Source organism: Hetaerina americana, unplaced genomic scaffold (assembly GCF_022747635.1).
Source record: "Hetaerina americana unplaced genomic scaffold, ioHetAmer1.1.p SCAF_3, whole genome shotgun sequence".
NCBI classification, from domain to species: Eukaryota; Metazoa; Arthropoda; class Insecta; order Odonata; family Calopterygidae; genus Hetaerina; species Hetaerina americana.
Genome location: NW_027286874.1, coordinates 67,129,638 through 67,149,586, shown reverse-complemented (window position 1 = coordinate 67,149,586; position 19,949 = coordinate 67,129,638). Strand labels below are relative to the sequence as shown.

General features: G+C 38.2%; 1 protein-coding gene across 1 annotated transcript in view; it reads left to right on the top strand.

Moving 5' to 3' along the window:
* The first annotated feature begins 53 nt into the window (after positions 1 to 53).
* The window catches only part of LOC139690420 (uncharacterized), a 62,112-nt gene continuing 42,216 nt past the window's right edge, over positions 54 to 19,949 (top strand). The window contains exon 1 of the mRNA XM_071587870.1: positions 54 to 155. Coding sequence (XP_071443971.1) covers positions 54 to 155 — 102 coding nt within the window. The remainder of the gene's footprint in view (positions 156 to 19,949) is intronic.

Here is a 19,949-nt window from a genome sequence, read left to right as displayed (position 1 = left end):
TGGAGGGGGCCGATGAAGAGGTTTAAGGGAGAGTGGGGTAGTTGGAACGTATAATGAGTTTCCACGAGGGAGATGGGGGCGGGGGATGCGGAGAGGGAGGTGTGGCCGCCGCGCTCTGCCCGACCCTGACCCTGAGCAACGAGCCGCTCGTGAGAGTGAGTTTTCCCCTCGCGCTCTGGGGGAAGGTGGCAGAGAGGGAGAGCCGTTGCGTGATGGTGGGAGAGGGAATGAGGGGTGAGGTTAGGCGGAAGCGGGGGAAGGGAGGAAGTGAAGGAAAGAGAGATGGATGGTGGAAGTAAAGATGTGGGCTCAGGAGGCGGGATGCGAGGGGCGGAGACAAGGGATGGTGTGCGGCAGGCGTGGGCGGTGGGTTTTGGGCATGGGGGAAGTTGTATAGGGTGAGGTCGTGGAATCAGCAGGATTAAGGGAGCGAGGGGCCTCGTTTGGGCGCGTTTCCAGAGGTTTTATCAGTCTGAGAAAATTTACCTGCCTTGATGCGACGGGTTGGACGGATTAATGGTGGATAATGTGTACACTACAGCAATGGGGAGGATGAGGGAGGTTGTGAGGTTGAGGTAGCGGATCAACGTGGGAGATCTTGGTAGGCTCGAGACTGAATACAAGATTTGTATAAAAAGTATCGGTGACAATATTTTCCTGACGTGTGCGAGAGGTGCTGGATTCGGACCGTTATGTAAGTGTGCGCAGGTTCGCAGATCGTATTGGCATTGATAAGATGATACTGCAAACCATGGTCATTGAAAATTTGGTGTTGCGAAAGATCTGCGTTAAACTCATCCCGAAGGTCATGACGGACAACAAAAGCAAAGTCGAGTGTCCGCTAGCGAAGACCTGCAACGGTATCGCGACGATTCCCCAACCCCCTTAAAGTCTCGACTTGACACAAGCAGACTATTTCCTCTTTCCAAAAGTGAAATCCTCCCTCAAAGGGCAACACCATCGGCCCCTAAGTGCCGTCAAAGAAGCTTGCACGCGTGCGTACCTTAAGGACCTTCCGGAATCCGCCTATCGGGAAAAAGTCTGTCGACGCTCAAGGGATGTACTTAGAATAATTTTGAGGCATGTAGCAATATCTGAACTAAATCTATTTCACTGAAAATTTTCCCGATATGTTTTGTACAAACTATGTATAATATGTGTTTCTGTGAGTTCCCAAGACTTATTGTTTTCCGCTATTAAGCATAAATTAACAATTATAACGACATATTGAAGTAGGGAAAATAATGTTAATTTCTTCTGAATTTTACGAGGAGGCACTAGATTTTAAATATGCGTTCAATTATGAAAGTGACCATACGCTTTTTGTCATACAATAAAATTTATTTTTTTGATTAATATATATCAGTGGCAAAGAACTTTTACTATGCACTAAACTCTGTATGTTTGGAACATTCGGGAAGGTAAGAGTTTAGATGAAATGAGCTCTCAGAGCCCAATCAAACTGACTTTCTGGTTTCATACTGGTTTTATAAGGAACAAGTCTTTTAAACCGTGATAATTCAGTTTACGAACAACATTATTGGTTCATGCGAAGAGTTTCAATTCTATTTTTATGGCACTTTTAAGATAAACCTAACGTCTTGTGATGTAGGTGTCCTCTCTGCTACAAACAACCTTACATCCCGAACAGTTGTGTACATAAAAATAACCCCAAGTTGGTCATTCCTCTAATAACTATTCATCAAACCTTCACCTTATTTACTTTTAATGCCTCCCTGGTATTCAATTTTGAACGAATGACCCCGAATCAAGAGAATTTTGGTTGTTTTGACAGAAAATGTCGATAAACCTTTCGCATTAAAATCAATGTTATTCCCCTAAATGTTTCTACTGCCCTCCCTGCATGATCGTCTCTTGTTAAAGTTGACTGAAATGTTTTGGCTTTCGTTGTCCATTAAGCAAAACCAAAACGTAATTCTATCATTTGAGAGATTACCGCTAGATTTGGTGGATATTCATTCAAGTTACTCGCAGAACCTATTATCTTTTCGTTTTGTGGCCATGTTTTAGTTTTCACTTCGTTTTCCTAATATATAACTTAAAAAATCTCCTCACATTATAAGAATATTTTTGCTTTTTCCTGTTCACAAATCTCTCATCTCTTTAGGATGAATTCTTTCTTTAAATCAAATATGGGGACAGAGTGAGGGGAGGAGAAAGGGAGAGTTTTCGGAGCGTAGCATATATGTCGCTAGATTGCCGAGCAAGTTTATCTGGATTCTGAAAGAAGAACCTTAGGCGAAAGGGAGAGTGGAAGGCGGTGGTGGTAGGGCAAGGGGGCAACGCCCTGGAGACAAAGGGAAATGAGCGATAGACTACGTGAATGCGGCTACGCATTCAAGGGGCGAGAGTTTGGCGGCCAGGAAGGCAAGAAGGGTTTGTGTCGCGAGCCTTCGATCTTCCTCTTCTCCCCTGCCTCATCTCGCCTCACGCATCTCACATTCGCGCCACCCCACTTCACAGTCGAAGGAACTCGACGATTTGAATTTTGGCACGCGACCGAGGCGTCGATGAGAGTCGAGGAGGAGGCCGAGTTAGAAATGTCCGCCAGCGGATTGACCGGAGGTGGAAATCGTTACGGATTCTTGCGGATGCATTGGCCTGGGCCTTAATGGGATGGTGCACTTTTTATTCTTTTACGCCTTTGAACTCCATGCCAATTGATCGGTTTCGTCGAGGGGAAATTTCACCGTTGCCGTGCGAGGGCAATCAAATTTTCGTTTTTGTCGACGCCTTGGCTAGGGGAAGTTATCGAGTCGCATGGGGTTTGAATTTTTGCCTATTAAGTTGGTGTTTGCTCGTGGAATAGACGATTCGGCAGTAAATTCATTAATTATTTAACGTATTAACTGGGATACTATGTATTTGGTACTATTTTTTCAATCTTTTCGGACTAAATATTTAAACTGTTGTCGCATTTATTTTGATTTTTTGCCGTCGCAGTATTAATAGATTAGAGGAATTCGGAGCACATTTGGTAGTTATGGTCATAATTGATATTATGAGATTTCACAGCAAGTAAAATTTTGTAATCATCTAAATTTGCACGAATTTTGTTCTTATGCTAAAAGCGTAGAAATAATTATCTCGGTTATTTATCTACATGGGGTTTCAAAAAACCTATTTTAGGATCAATGTTAATCCCTCTTATGCTGCTAACATAATTTTAATAAATAAAAATTACATCATATTTATATCCTTATGATACATGATATTATTTTCATGACATAATTTCAATTGTTGTAACCTAATAGTAGTAATTATTTCCATTATAAATTTAGCCCAAGGTTTTTCAGTATCGTACGATTTCGCAGTGACAACTTTTCATTCATGGCCTATGGGATCTAATAACATCCACCTTATAGTCATAAAAACACTTCCAATTACTTTTTAAGTTAATGATATCTTTGGAACACATTTTTGTACAGTATAACTGAGGTAATTGCGTTTCACTTAGCTCCAGAGTTCAGAGAGAGATTCTCGAGGGAGCGGAAAGAATAGAATTCTCTGGTATTTCCGGCAATAATGAGGCATTGTTCCGCGCGCCTTCAATGAAAGTGTTTATTGCTTATTATCCAACTTTCAATTGGAGAAATTTTTCAGATATGAAACAACACTAATGATGAAGAAAGATTTCATCAGCTTTTTAAGACTTCATTAGCGAAATTTTTATATGCACATGGAAAGAGCCGTGGGTCACTTGATTCTTTCACCGGCGACCTTTGTCGGCGTTAAGTTTTCGTTTCCCTGGAGTTTTGATGTTTTTCTCATATGCGGGTGATACAGTGTACCCTATAGCAGTGATTTTAATACAGAATTGTTCTAGATTCATTCATTGAATGAAATCAACTTGATATGATATATGCGCCTTGGCCTTTGGTTCATATTCATAATTAGAATTAGACCCGCATATAAATTATTAGCTTAGAATAATATGATTATCACAACTGAAAACCTTAATTTCATCTTTAGTGTTTTTATGATTTCATACTTTTCATTGGATAATTGTTAAAAATCACTCAATGTAATATTTTAGGCATGTCGTCTTCGTTACCATTCATTTACAATTCAATAGTTTATTCATTCATTCATCGACGAAAAACCTTTGAAAGGTACCCATTAATTTATCAATAATGAAATGATTAGGATGAATGCATTAGACCTGAGTATTTTAATGTTGCGTATCATTACCAATGATGTACATTCAGTACATTAAGCCTCAAAGGTTTCATGGTGATTCAGAAAAATCCTCTGAAATAATATTTTGAGTTGGTGCTATCAGTTACAAAAGCTTAAATGACGCCCAACTTGGGAAGTTGCTTGAAGTATTTAATTTTAGCATTAATATCTTTAAGTTTTTCGCACCGCACATGGCTGTTACTGTATTTATTACGAGGATTCCCGGAAAGAGATGCCCTTAAGGGTTTGGAAGGGAGTAAGCGGTGTACGGTTATTAGCAGATGCATGTGGGAATGACCCTTGATGGGGGTGGCATGTTTCAACTTCTCTAACTCATTCTCCTCACTGACCCAGCTCTTTCTAAGCTTACGCGTCGAGAGATTTGTCTTTCGTTGTGAGAGCGAGCATCGTTTTGTATTTCACGTGATTCTTGTCTAATCAACACATTGCATCTGCACGATTGGATATTTATTTGTACCTGGGGTCAAGTGTATATATTGTCAAAGGTTCCGATCGCATGGATCAGTTGTTATTCAACATATCCTGAAGAAATGGGGTTTATTTCTCCTTTAATGCCCGGAATTGCAAGTACTCGACTCCGATTTCTAAATTCACTTGCTTGACTGGTATAGCTGACCAAGTAGGGCACTGTGTCGCTACTTCTATCACGAAGAAGCTTGTGGAAATGGATAATTTGCCTACATTTACTCATGTTGTAGGTTCCAGGAACGTGTTTAGGAAGGCAACGAGAAAAGGGAAGTGAAAATGTCTTTACTGGCAAGCAACCTCAGAATCCGATGTATATTTTCACTAAAGAGTGAATATAAACAAACGGAATCGAATTTGTTAAATTACTCACTCATCAGATGATTTGTATTGCATTTCCATAAAATTTTATTAAAAATCAGAACTATTGAATGAAATAATAAATTTATTATAAGACAATTTTGCATCAAGCTTAATATAGATCAGCGTTCGGAATTGAAAAATTTGTAATGGGTATTTTGGCCCAATATTAATTTCAATTCACTCTTACGCAATTGCGTTAAGCTAGCATGGTTTCTATTTAAGATTGAATTAATCGCTAGACATTATATAAATATTGTTTAGTTTATTTATAAGCGCTCGTAAAACCTACCCTAAAAGAGTGATCTTTAATTTTTATTATCTCAGACGAGGAATGAAATAAAATATTTTACATCATCTTCAAGGTAAATTAATGAAAATATAAAAAAAAATATTTGTGTAGGGTATAGTAGTGTTGCCAGATTTTGTGATAAATCGTTGAAAATTAGCCATTGGTTGAACTAAGGTTATGGAATAAATAAGGGAGTTCCTCTCGATGCAGATTTATTTTGAACGCATTTATTTTTTCAATGCTTTTAAACCATAAAACGTATTAAAACTAGCGCTCCCCTTCATTCATTCATATTAAATTGTACTTTAATTTTAAATTGTACTGGATACGCGTAATAATGAATTTTAAGGTCAATATGTCCCTTTTAAGTGAATTCATTTTAAGATGGAGTAGTTTTAATCGACGCTAGTGAATCTTTCTTTAAATGACTGTGTCTTCTAAGGAAGATGGCATAAAATGTAAGTTTTTAAGAATTAGGATGTCGTATTTTCTCATAGGTAATCACTTTTCAGCAAAACTTAAAGTTTATTTATATGCTATTTTGATGTCGTGTGAATGCAAAATGTACTGTACATGAAAAATGTTCTTAGCAGTTTTTTTACTGCTTCAAAAGCCGCTCAGTTCCAGTTTTGGTATTGTATACTGCAGTTAATTCTTGCTGTTATATAGAGGAGAGAAATTAATTTTTGTTCTATTTACGTTTCCAGCGTCGCCAATTTCATTAAATTGAATGAAATAGTAATTCTGCGAACGCCGAAAAGCAATTACTAGACAAAATTGCAGTTGGTATCCGTTTTATGTCAAAAATAGTAGTAATTGTGCGAGTGGTTTTTTCAAGTTTGCCGACGAATGAAATTATAAACGCCTTAACTCTATAACCACAGCTTTCTTCAGTGGAAAGCAGAAATAGAATCCGCGAGCAGGTAACCTTGACAATCGCGGCGGTCACTCTTGAATACAACACCGTCAAATGCGAAAAAAAATTATGCGTGAATGCAATGCTTTCTAAAATTCAACCCATTCAGGAGAGTCGGCGAGAGAAATAATATTTGTTGCCATTAATGTTTCCAGCGTTAAATATTATATTTGAGCCTTTTATTAATTATAAAGATAAAACAGAAGGTAAGGGTTTAGACCATTTTATGGTTTTTTTCTGGCAACTGATAGTTATTTAGATACAGTTTGATCGGAAGAAAGTCCTCGCTTCGTTTGGAGATTTGCACTTTGGATGCAAAATTGAGTTTTTTAATTTTGAATTGACAGATTAAATCATCAACCCTTGGGCAAAAAGTCGCAACATTTACAAAGGAGGTGGTTCCGTGATTTGGCTGATGAAAAAATAAAATATCTAAACTCTTGGTTCCTCATTTACCCATGTGGTAAATTTTCTCACTCTACCCAAACTGTGCATTTGGTGGGTGGGCCAAATATCTTTCACATGGAGTAAAATACTAAGAAGAAGGTTTCAAGTTTTTTGTTGGGATCAATTACTTGATGAAAAATTGAACGTATAAAGCAAGGAAATGATCAAGAGCATAGAAAAAGTAAAATTCCCGCCTCATCAGATAATCCTTTATCGTCTTATTTATCTTTATTCACTCATTTTCATTTGGTGTTGCATTATCACAATAAACACCATAAATTACATTACACTAAGACATGAGTTTGTTGATACTCTTACTTGGGTGCTCTAGGGCAAAGATGGAGGTAACGCCTGACGGGCAATACGCTGCATTGAAAGTTTGCTTTCGCCTGAACCAGCCATCAGGGGAGGCGCTTTGCCTAAGTAAACATTAAAACCGCTGCTGTCATCGCGCGAGAAGTTCGTCAAATTACGTTAAGATAACTACCAAAAATGCAGAAAATTTCATTGAATGTCACCCCCAAGTTTGGTAACAGAAAATTATTTCATGAGACGTGTTTATAGATGAAGGGATTTTTGCGTGAGTGTGTGCGCTGCTGTGGGTGTAATTTTGCATGTTGTTGTTTTGCATGTGGTATTGTTCCTTTTTACGGTTGGTGACCTAACATCCCCCGCCACACGCCCTTGCGGCGGCTTGCGGGTCATTATGTAGATGTAGGTGTATACACCGTGGGTTCCGACACTGCTCACAGCCGAGCAACAGGACGTTTGTGGGCCGGTTCGTTTGAGATTCAAGTGAATATTACATACATATGAGGAGATTGTTTTGAAGGTTTTGACTGCATATAATATTTTGATCTTGAGAGCAAACAGCCAAGCTTAGGGTGGAAATCTCCGACGTCATCAACATCAAGCAAGGCAAAGTGGTGGTTTGTGCCGGGAAAGTTATGGTCATATTTCGATATTCAGTGAAAGTAGTATCAGGTTAGGGTATATGAGGCATATTATTGAGATATACTGAAAATTTTTCAAAGCCATATGAATCGCAGAGGGATTGAAATTTCAAAGAAACATGCTGCTGCATAAGGCTTGGCCGCATATTGCAAAATATTCTGCTGAATATCTCGCAAAAATCAATGTGGAGTGTATTCCACACACATCTTACACTCCAGACCTTCCTGCATGAGACTTTTTTCCGTTTATTAATGTGAAGAATTTACCTTTGTGGAAAATCTTCAAGGAATAAATTTTCCTTCAGTAGAAGTGGTGAAGGTGAGGCAACTTTGAAAAGCCTAGTAGAAATGACTTCTATCATGTCTTTCAAGACTGGAAAAAAGTCGTAAAAGTGCATTGCATCCGATGGAAAGAAGAACCATTAAAATTTGGAGGATTAGTGTAGGCATGCTGGCAAAAATCGTGACCATTTTTTATTTAATTGCCCTCTTAGATTATAACACAATGATTACACTTCTCCTTTTCGGTCATTGTGTTCCAACTTCACCGAATCACGAATGACATTACGCAATTAGCCCTCATAGAACACCTCAAGTGCACATACAGTAATGTGATTGTCTCTTCAGGTTCCTGGGTGACAACTATTATAAAACTCACCCTCTATAATGATCGCATATTCCAAATATAATTGTATCCAGAGAACTACTCGCAGAAGTGTTCACATGCATAATCCTTGGAGGACAATACTTTATTCATAGGGAATTATTGATTCAAATGGTTTTCTTTGTGTTGCCAATGAAATTTCTCATTTTATTTTGATTTCACAAGAGTATATATAGCCTTCTTTTTAATGACTCTTTGTCTGTTTTATTACTCAAGGGAAGCAGCATGTTTGTTTGTTCACCTTAATGGTCAAATGAACCTCTTCACAGTCGGTGTTAAGTTGCCATCTTAAGTGGCAAAAGCGAATTGAGAGAAAGGGTTGTTATCGGCTTGCCACCTGGTTTTTTCAATGGTTCTTAGTTTTCCCTCCTACTTGGTTCCATGGCAATCAATCATTTTCTAATCATATCCTTCGATCCATATATATAGTTATTTTATAGTTAAAAGTGCTCGTTGTCCCGGTGGGCTAGACTGCCTGCAAGATAGTCAGTATATATCAGAAACCAAAAGAGATATAGCTGAAGAACATCGTTTGCAAGAAATGTTTCATGTTTGGACCTTCTCAATGATTGTTTCAAAAACATTCGTAGCTCTGTAAGAAATCTTTGCTAAATCAGTTCAGTTCTCAATCAAAAATCAGTTCTCTTTTTCTTGTTTTTTTATTGACTGTTTTGTGTTTATCTGTTATTCTTTCACCTATCATCTGATGTGTGTAAGAAGCAATTTGGGATCCAAAGATGCTTAACTTCACAGCGAGAAAAGTACATGATTCTCTATTACTTGCAGCGAAAGTAATTGATTTATAAAGCATCCCTCTGTGATCTTGATGCCACCCGCCGTGCTTGTTGTAAGAATAAGAGATTCATTTGTAGAGGCACGACACGGCGTTCGCCTGATGCATAATAGAGATCGAAATTGCAAAAATTTAGTCAGCGGCCCAAAATTAAACCTTTGCACAGGAGGAGCTAATCATTGATAATACGCGCATCCTTAAACGGGTAGTGGATTCAGGTTCCTCCTTTATGGTCCGAGAGGTCCGCTTAGTGACTCATGCAACCGAAAGGGTCAATTTAATTTCAGCGGAACCCCGCGCGTTTGAGCGGAACTTTGTGTGTTATCAGCCCATTAGCAGATAATTACAGTAATAAGTCGGAGGAGAAATGGACGAAGAAATGTTAGCTTCCTGCTTATGGGGAAAACAAGGCCATTCTGGGGTTGTTTGGAGTTCGAGGAGTTGGGAATAGTCTCAACTCGTCCTCACCCAAGGAATCTGGCCGCGTCCAGGCGTTCCCAATGCATCATTGAGATTGAAGCGGCTCAATATCTTCTTCCTCCGGCAAAAAATCCGTTTGAATGCCCGCGGTTATTTTCGGGTTCGACGCCTTGGCACGCTCGTAGGACGAGATCAGCGAATAATTCGGAAAATTATTGGCATCCCAACATCATGTGGCCAGCTGTTCGTCCGACTGATCCCATAACCTGTCCGACTCCCTGGTGATTTTCTCGTCCATATGCAGATCACGCTCATAGAATGGCGCATCGGATGTTGCTATCGAATCTAGATGCAAAAGCTACGCATTTATTTTCCACCTGAAACAATTTTCGTTATTTATCACATATTTTCTCAGAGTTACTATTGAAATCAATCTGTTTTTTTTTACTTTCCTCATTTCTAAGATTTTTGCAAGCTTCGATTTCATTTTATAAAATTTCACGGAAAGGTTGGTAATATTGCGCTCTATGGCTCGCTTATTTTTCGTTAATTTGCATACATGGCGGAATTCAAAGGGATGTGATATTACTCAACTTATGGGGCCCAAAACCCAGATAATTTTCATAAAATTCGTGAGCAATAGATGCTCAAACGTGAAAAATAATTCCATGGATATTAATTGGAACAATATGGAAAGTAATTATTTCATAAAGAAGCACCGACTTGGTAAAAGATCATCGGCGAGTTTCATTAAGGTTGCCACAGCTTTTTTATGGCTGTAAAATTATTTTCATTTTACTCTCTTCTTGATGAAATCCAAGCCAAGAATAATCTGTGGGCTGTGAAATTAACTAGTTTTTTTTTAAATTCAGGAATATGAACTGTATACTTGCGACCATTTTAACTATTGAAATGGCGCTTGCGTTTCTGAAATTTTTTATTCACTCATTCATATCAACGAGGGTATCTGGGAGACAGTGTATTAAATATTTGTACAATTTGTGCTCGCACAGTAATAAGAAGAAACAAATTTGGTTTAATAAGTAAGCCCGGAATGTTGCTACATGAGTTGAAATAAATACAAACACATTTTTTCGAACCTATCATATGCATTTTGTGGGCTAATGAGCGAAATCATGTGCATACATCTACATAATAGCCCGCAAGCCGCTGCAAGGGCGTATGGCGGGCGGGGGTACCATTTGGAGCACGCAATAGGAGCACGACGTTGTTTCTAAATGCTACGCCATCCTCCGGAAACAAGCGGTCTCCTGGGATTATGGGTAAGGGAAGATGGGAGTAGTGCTTGCCGACCTTAGGCAGCGTTAGGCGCACTCACGTACTTATCTCGCTCGTCAGGTGGAAAACTAGGGAGCGCGGAGGGTTTTATCATGGAATCGGTGGGAAGGAGGTCGGGAATGTTTGTTAGGGAGCGGCGCTTTGGGTGGGAGTAGTGGAATGGTAAGGAGGAGTTGTGGGGTTGGGCTGTCATTAACCACAAAAAGTATAGCATAAATAAACTTTGTGCGACCGAATGGGTGAAAGCTTTCCTTTCATTTTTCTCTTCGAAAGTCGTGCAAACGAACATGGCGTGGCAGTGTAGGTGAAGGTGTGCGTAGGCTGGCGATTCGGGTGGCACGGGGGGGGGTGAGGGGAGAGAGGGGAGAGAGGGGGAATGGAGGGAGGGAAGGGCAGATAGGTGGCGGAGGGTTGCGCTTCAAAAGGCCAAATGTTAAGGGCATCGGCTGTCTTTTTGTGTGCATCGGCGTGTGAAGAATGACCTTTTTTAGCGAGCACGAGGGTTGTTTACAGTCCTTGTGGAGGACGTGTAGACTTGAGTTTTTTTAGGTTTTATGTCCCGAAAAACCTCCTTGGTATTTTTGTGCAAGACATGTCACCTAGTATATAGTTTTCTTCTGCGTTTAGTGAAGGTAATGTGTCATTTAAGGAACTTCATCAGGGTTTGTTTTGAAATAAGAATTCGAAGGGTCTCTTTTTTAGCCTGATAGAGGCTGGCGCCAACCGGTATGTAATTGATAAATGAAATTTTTCGCTCGAGCAAAGTTTTGGCATAATGCGAATTATAATGTTATCATTTCGTTTCGACGTTTAATACAGAATATAGTATGTTCAGTGGGTTAATATACCAGCATACAATGTGTCATACGCTGTGTATGAACATATTTGACGGCAACGGTATTCCCAAGAGCCAGATGATCTCTCTTATATCAAGTCCAATCCCTCAACCACAAATGTAAATTTTTCTGACCATTACTTTGACAGGTTAAAAGGGACAGCTCAAATGGTGTTTGGGTCTTAAAAATGAATTACTTTAAAGATAAATCTCAATGATAATAACACCAATAATAAATTGGAATGTCTCAAGCTCTTTTATAACTTACACTAGACATTGGTGACTAAATGTACCGATCGATCCGTAATAATGGCGTTGGTTAAATAGGATTTATGGAGCTATCGTTTGTATGCGTAATTTGAAAATATTCATACCATATAAGGAAGGGAGGGTATAATATATATTCGGAGATGAAGAGGGGCTTGCTGTAGAGTAGAATATTGGCTTGTGTTTTGTTAGGAGAGACAAGAGAATTATTAGGGAAGTTGTGTCTATCCAAAACCTACCTTAACCGATAGATTACCACAAAAAAAGAAATGTCACACTGCCGGGAAGAGGCCATAGAAATACAATTGGGTAATAGAATGTACCATGAGTAAATTTGAGTTTGATGAAGCACTAGGGACATCAAGAGATCTAAGTGAAATAATGAAGTTGTTATTAAAAATTATACTTTTTTACATACTAAGAGTCAATTTTGTCATGACTATGAATTATTCGTTTTTAAGTAATTATGGTTTGAAAATATACTATCTAGTTCTCATAATAAATTACGCAGATTAATGCACATTAAAATAATGGAACAAGAGAAATGTAGGCAGCGATCACAAAATATTTGTTTCCTAAAAGGGTAGGTCCGAAGTGCCAATAGTCATTCTTTACAAATCATGACGTAGGATAAAAGATCTTTAAGCGCGCAAGCAGCAAGGTGAACCTTTCGAGAAGTCTGGCGAAAGCTAGCATCAATCTGAAGACAATGCTATATGCACTCACAATGCGCAAAATTCTATTCCATAGACATGCATGTTTGATGATTTATGTGGGATAAATGAAGATGGGGTGGGTGGAACTAGGTCAGATGAATCCCCCAGCCGTATTTTATGTTCATATTTTTTATTTTATGAAGTCTTTATGGATATTTATTCTTCTCTCATTTTTTATGTTGTCCATAAGTTTTGTTTTCTCCCTATTTGTCTTAATATGTTACCTTCAAGACATGTTTTCTTTGCTTAGTCGCGTGGCCATACATGTACATAAAAATGAATGAATAAAGACAGTAGAGGTGAAAAGTGCGTAGTATTATTGGTTTACAATCAATAAATCAAAACGAGGCCAATTAGAAACATCCTAGGGGCATCAGTATAGGAAATTCCATCGGAGATAATCGACCCCATCTGGTTGAGCATGCAAGGCCGGATCAATAACTAATTTTAAATTGCCTTAGTTTTAATTTCCGCATTTTCTCGTCGCAGAATTTTGGTAAGCAAACGTAAGAGTAGACAAAAATTTAAATTCATCTAAATTTTTTATGAATACATGCAGTAGGGGGTATCAAATCAAAAGAAAGTAAGGTAACTGGTCATTATTAGCATTTTGTATCATTTAATATTCGGGGAGTTCGGCTTTTGGTGCGTGAAATCTTCTGCTGTTGTGGCCATCAATTATTCAAGAGTACGAGAATTCCTCACATCGGTCAGTAAAGCAATTGCCGTTCCTCACATCTGACCTTGTGAGTTAATTGGTTTTATCTGTGGTTATAGCATGTTCATTTTATTTAACTATAAATACGGATATAACAAGTTTGGCTCAGTATAATACTTAGGTGTTAATTTTACTCACGATCCCTTTTGCGGAAGCATACAAGGGGAATGTGTGAAAAAATCAGCAGAAAATTTGAATTTGTTAAAGGAACACTGGGGAAATTCGATGAGAGGGTAAAACGAAGATGCCATCTTCAACAGTTATGCCTCATTTGGAATCTGCTGCTAGTATATGGGACTAACACGAGAACGTCTCGATTTCCATATTAAATCGTGTACAGTAAGAGGCGCTAGATTTTTTAAACATTGTTATAGTAAAATTAGAAGCGCCTTTATATTGTTAATACAGAGAAACTGTCAGGGACTCAGTCGAATTCCAATTGTTGAAATTGGATTAAATATATTGTATATTGAATAAAGAATCTCTTTTGCGATGTTTTTAAAAATGTATTGCTATTTCCGTCGAACTAAGACAGGAAAGTTCCTGAACATAACATTAGAGAGATCAATAGTAGAATTGACGGGTTTAAAATGCCATTTTTTCACGAGCAGTAAAGGATCCAAATAAATAAAAAATATGGTACTAGAAAACTATCTTTATAAATGTTAGCTAACCTGTGATTTGAGATCATAATTAGATATAATCATTATTTAATTGTTCTTGCTAGCAGCTCCTCGGACATGCGAAGGGAAGTATTTTACGCGTACACACCACTGCAAATAAGCTGCCGTAAAGTAGTTACATCATTTGAGTTATTCAACATTTTTATTAATAACTGGCATTCAGGCAACTTTTATTTTTGATGTTGCATGAGTAGTGTCAAGTCAACCCTTGCGACACACCCTATTGGCGTCTTTCGGGGTGTCATGTAGATGGAGAAACAGTTGAAGTGACCGTCATCATTCCTAGAATGCGGATAACTTAAACAAACACAAACGAGAAACTTAATATCGTTCGAATTTCTCTAAAGTATCCAATCAATCTCTGAAATGTATAGCATCAGGTTTGGCAATATTAGAACATTAACGGACCCCTTACCTTTGGTGTCGCCGGACTCCGAGGCCGGACTGCTGCTAGTGCATTTCCTTTGTTTGGGAAACGGATCGGTTCTGGAGCGGGCTTAATTTACTTCGGCGGTCACTTCCTTAAGTGACGAGGAGAGAACGGATTCAAAGATTCCATTCTAGTGAAAGTGTCATGGCCAAGTTTAAAGGGCCCCATGATTCGTGTGGCGGTTCTGGGGGGAGGGGGTGGAGAGGGGGCGCAGTGGAGAGCGGACGTGAACATAACAGGGGATGACGGAGCGTTTTCGGAGTAGAGGACGCGATGCCGAGGAAGCTGCCCTTACCATTTTTAATGATGAATCCTCGGCATCTTTCGCTTTCATTCCCATTTTCACTCTCATTCATTCGTCACTGGGATTTCACTCGCTTTCATCGCCCCGATACACCAGTTAATCCTTTTTTTTTAATTTGGTCAGGGCAGTGTTTTCCCCTTCTTCGGTCGCACCACGCAGGTGAGATTTTCCAGATCATATGAGCTTACTTATTTTTTCCCAGTTTTTTATCATTTTATTCACCTATGCCGGTCAGCCATTGCGAATCCTCATTCCGAACCTTCACTCAGATCTATTCCGGTCGTATTTATGTGAGTTCGCCAAGCTGAAATAATGACCGCGCTCTATCAATTTCACGGCTAATCTGTTCCGAGTGGTCAGCATTGATAGAATTCCGTACGCAATCCCGAGTTTCTATGTTTTTATTCCTATAGCTTTTCCGCTCTTTTACCTTGTATACTTTTCTCCCACGCACGATTGGAGAACCAACTGGAAACAAAAGAAGCAAAGGCACGTACGCTTTAGGAGGAACTTACTAACCCAGTACTAATGAACTCATGTAATTTTCCATGCCTTCCATATTTAATTCTCAAGAGTCGATCACTTCTTATCATCGCTCCTAAAGTTATCTATTGACTTAATTTCTTCTACGTGTACTTAAAGGTTAAATGAAGGACTTGCTAATTCAGAAAAATGGTGAAAAATGTTTTAAGATTAGGTCTTAATGGGTACATTATTTGCGCTGGATCAGTTCCGGTAAGCAAGAAAACTAATGCCTTACGGGCTAAATGACTTTCATCAGACCAATTATTCGCCTGAGTGGACATTAAGGTGCATTATCATAAGAGAGGGATGTAAGTTCAGGGTATCAAATGTAATTTCTAGGAAAACACATTGATTGGAAAGTGGCATTTACATTTTTGTCGAACGTATATTTTTGTCAAACATATATTTTTGTCAAAGATACATTTTTGTCTCGTGGTTATCGTAACTTAAAATCTAACAACCTCGTTATAACCGTATGTTGCATCACATTTGCTCTCCGTGGTGAAATTAAGAAAATATGTTATTAGTAAATATAAGTTCCTTTATATGTGATATTACGCCCTTTCCAAGCATGGACGACGAAGTTAATACTACCTGTCTCAAGGCCGTTGGTCACGAGGCGTTGAAAGCAATTCAAAAATCCATGCCCTCAATACCTATAATAAAATTGTAAATTTGTATTTTAAAGGATGTTTAAATAGCCTCATCAAACAAATTTCATGAAGAATGCCGCGTCGAAATCGAAGGTTGAAACAAAGGGACGAACCATAAAAGAATTCCTGAACGTGGGATATTTACTCAATGGAATTTTTTCTAAAATTATCTGGGAAAAAGGCGCCTACATTTTCTTGACTCTTTGCTTAGCTTACCAATATGCATTGTTGTTGAGTTTTTTTCGTTTTCAGGTGTGTGCATAGCAAAAAAGTGAGTCCAAGTATTAGGGAAATTGTCAAGAAAATCTCCATTTCTCGCTCCACATGCTTCAGTGAATGGGGTAGTTTTTAATTTAACAATTTTTGTGCCTTGTCAACATCAGAGTGTATAAAAGAATACTTATATAAAACTTAATTGACATGTGCTTACTTTAAATTTGAATGCTCTCCATTTATAGTAGCCATGATAAATGAAGTGGGGTTAAGCAAGGAGAGGAGGGTAATACATCTTTTTTTTGGTTTCCTTGAGCACGTACAACACACACCATCACTACTCATGGTAGTAACGAAGAATTTTATAAAACTCCCCTACCAGAAGTGTACATTGAAATGAGGGTTACATCCATGAAGTGAAATTATAATTCGTCATACATTTACCTAATGGAACATATAATCCTTTCTTCAGCTATCTACCATTGAATAAATGGTTAAACTTTCTCTTAATTATAATCGTCATCCAGTTGAAATTTTATTTTTAATTAAATTGGTGTATGTCATAGGATACTTCCTTTCCAAAGATCTGGGTCGTGAATAGTTTAAGAGGGATAAAAATAATGTTTCTACTGGTGGAAAAATGGGTTTCGAAATGGATGTGGTGGATTTACTAATTGGAACTAGCTTGCAGAAATGATTCGGTGATATTTTGCCAAAAAAGATCAAGGATATCCTTGGAATTCATATATTAACTAATCCATTAAAAATATGCGTATTAATACAATTTCTAAAAGGTAAAAATAAAAAGTAATATGTTCTTATAATTAACAGATGCAGTTAATCGCCAAATGGGCAACTTTACTCGAATTGCGTAACTAATTCTTACCGAGATACTACCTGACAGTGGACAATAATATGCTCCTAGTATTTCGTATGAATTTTTTGCGTATTGTAAAATTATGTCAGCTGTAGAAATAAACTAAGAAAATTAGTAGTATTGCGTATGATTAATATTGTTAAAAACAAGATCTCATATAGATTAATAGAAAGTCATCTATAAGCGTAGGAAAAGAACATATGTAAACATATTTTTAATTATACGTGGGCATATATAAATGAATTCAAATAATAGTTTAACATATTATAAATAGAAAGGAGAAAATTGATTTTTTCATGAGTTCTTTTTAGAAACTCGGCCGTTCAATTATCGAGTGTGCTCTATTTGGTATTATGGGAGGACAAGAATGCAGGATGTTTTTATATAATATTGAAAAAAACAAACTTAAATATGTATGCTTCTTTGGCCAATCTTCGGGCTTTGTTAATCACCCGATAATGTTTAGGCTAAGAGCGTAAACTCAGGATGAATCGGTTAGAAGTCGGGAATAGCTCAATTTATTCAAAACTTAGGGAAAAATCGGGACAAAGGCTCGATACTTTTTTATATCGGAAATCTGTTATGCTAATCGGATATATAATACGAAAATCGGTGGTACCCGATGAGAAATATGTTCCTTTTAGTTGTGAGATCAGTTCGTGCTCGCCGTAGGCCATCCCATGTGTGTCCCAAAAAAAAATAAAATTATGGTAGGATTCATTTCGGTGGTACCGTTGGCACGCGAAGAGATGAGAGATGATCCACGAAAATACCTTATCGGATTTCATGGTTTCGGGGGAGAGAGAACTCGGGAGCAAGATAGCGTACTCTTCAGGGAAACCGGGACAAAGTCGGGAATGGGAATCCATAAAACTAGTGGTCACACTGTAACCGCTTACCAATTAAGGGGGAAAATCATGTTTGAATTCCGCTTTGGTTCAGTTTTCTCCTTCAACAGATTCTGAGTCTTGCAAATAAACAGAATACTCAAGTATTACGTCGCCCGCTGTTTCAAAAGCTGCCATCCTGACATGAAGCTTCCTTCGACGCCGCTTGAGAAGTAAGTCAGGTATTAGATTGATGAGTGTGATGAAATCGGACTAGTTCCCCTTTATCGTAACGATCAGTGGACAACGCGAATTGGAAAGTTTAGGAGTTCGTGAAAAAAATGTACCAGCGAATTCCCTTACGAATTGGGAAGCTTGCCCGTGGCAAGTGTAACCAGCATCTTATAAACGACTCTTCAACAACATTCGAAAGAGCATACGTGCTGAGGCCAAGCTAGTGCAGAACTGAACAGGGAACTTTGCATTTCATGGTCCAAGATCAAGAATTGTTGTTCATCATGTAACGGAAAAAGTGAATGGCGTACTAGCGGTGTATGCACCTAAACTATTAATCATTAACTAGATTTGTAATATTATATTCACTCAAGCTCGAGAATCTACGGGTGTTAAATTTGATGTCTTAGGGAGATATTTTTTTGGGAAATGATGGAAGTAATTAAAAATTTTCAAATAGTTCCGATCATTCCGCGGAAACATTGAAATATTTCCTTTTTGTGGTATCTCATCAACAGATTTTCGTACGCACAGGCGTCGAGGTGATAACTCACAAATTTTTGGAATATTACATCCGATTTTGAGTGCATATTTTCAAATAAAACTCGACTCCTTTACTTATCTGAGACAGCGTAGGAATCCTTCGAACGCGCGCATGTGCTTCGAATTCAAGAGCGCCATCCGTGAATGCAGACTAAGAAAACTCGTCATGCAACTTCAACGCGTAGTAGGACAAGTTCACGGGCATGCACTTTCTCCGCGCCACCTCAAACTAGGTCTTACTCCCTATTTACACTTATTTTAAGTGGGTTTTTGTGTGCAAGCTTCTCTTATTCCCGAGCACAAGATTCATCATAGAAAGTGATATATTCAGATTCATTCCTGACGGCATACGCGTTTAGTGAAAAGTTCCCTTTCTCGTGACTGCATTCGTGATTTGCCAAAAACAATACGACACAATGGAAATGCTGCTGACGGTGACTGAGATGAATAGTCAAAAGACGTAAATCTGGCACCAATCCCTAGTTAAATGTGTATGATTTAGAAAGGGAAAATTTAAAAGTGATCATGGATTCGATACCACAGGGTTTCAAATATCAGATTGCGTTTAAATGCAAAGTTTAAAAATTTGAATCATTCTAGGGATGGTAAACACCAGTTGTGGCTCCAGATTCTTGGTATTACAAGGATGCAGCAAGGAAGCAGTGGTAGGAGATATCCTCAAATTTGAGCATTCAGACGAAGCATTCACAGATTTATTATTTCATATAGCATTTTATTTATTCATTAAGAGCGTACCCTGTTGTTTTTTGCACGCAGCTGTCCACGGGACATAAAAGTAAAATATACAAATAAACGATAGGTCTCTGATGATTGCATTCGTTGATTATCATTCTGATGATAAACCAATGATAAAATTCAGAAAAAAATGACTCAACATTACATCGCATTTATTCACTTGCCACTTCCGTTATTTTATCATGATAGTTCATTAATTCCTTGGGATAACTGAAAATCCGTTCTTATCGTCGTATCCCTCTCATATCAATCCTTATACTCTTCATTCAATCACTTTCTTCAACATACTAAAAGTGGCAAATATCATCGTGGCTAACTTTTGTTACCACTTCCATAATTCACCTTCATTTTGTCTCTCGTAAAATCTAGGGCCGTTCGCCTGTATTCTAAAACAAGTAATTTCTAATTTTCTCCAAATCCTCCGCGCAAAACATTCTAACGTGCTCTCCAAGCATCCTCCTGCCTGTGAATACAAGATTCTGAGCCAAAGAAACCCGTTACTAACTTACTTCATCTCTCTGCCTTAGTTTTAGTCATT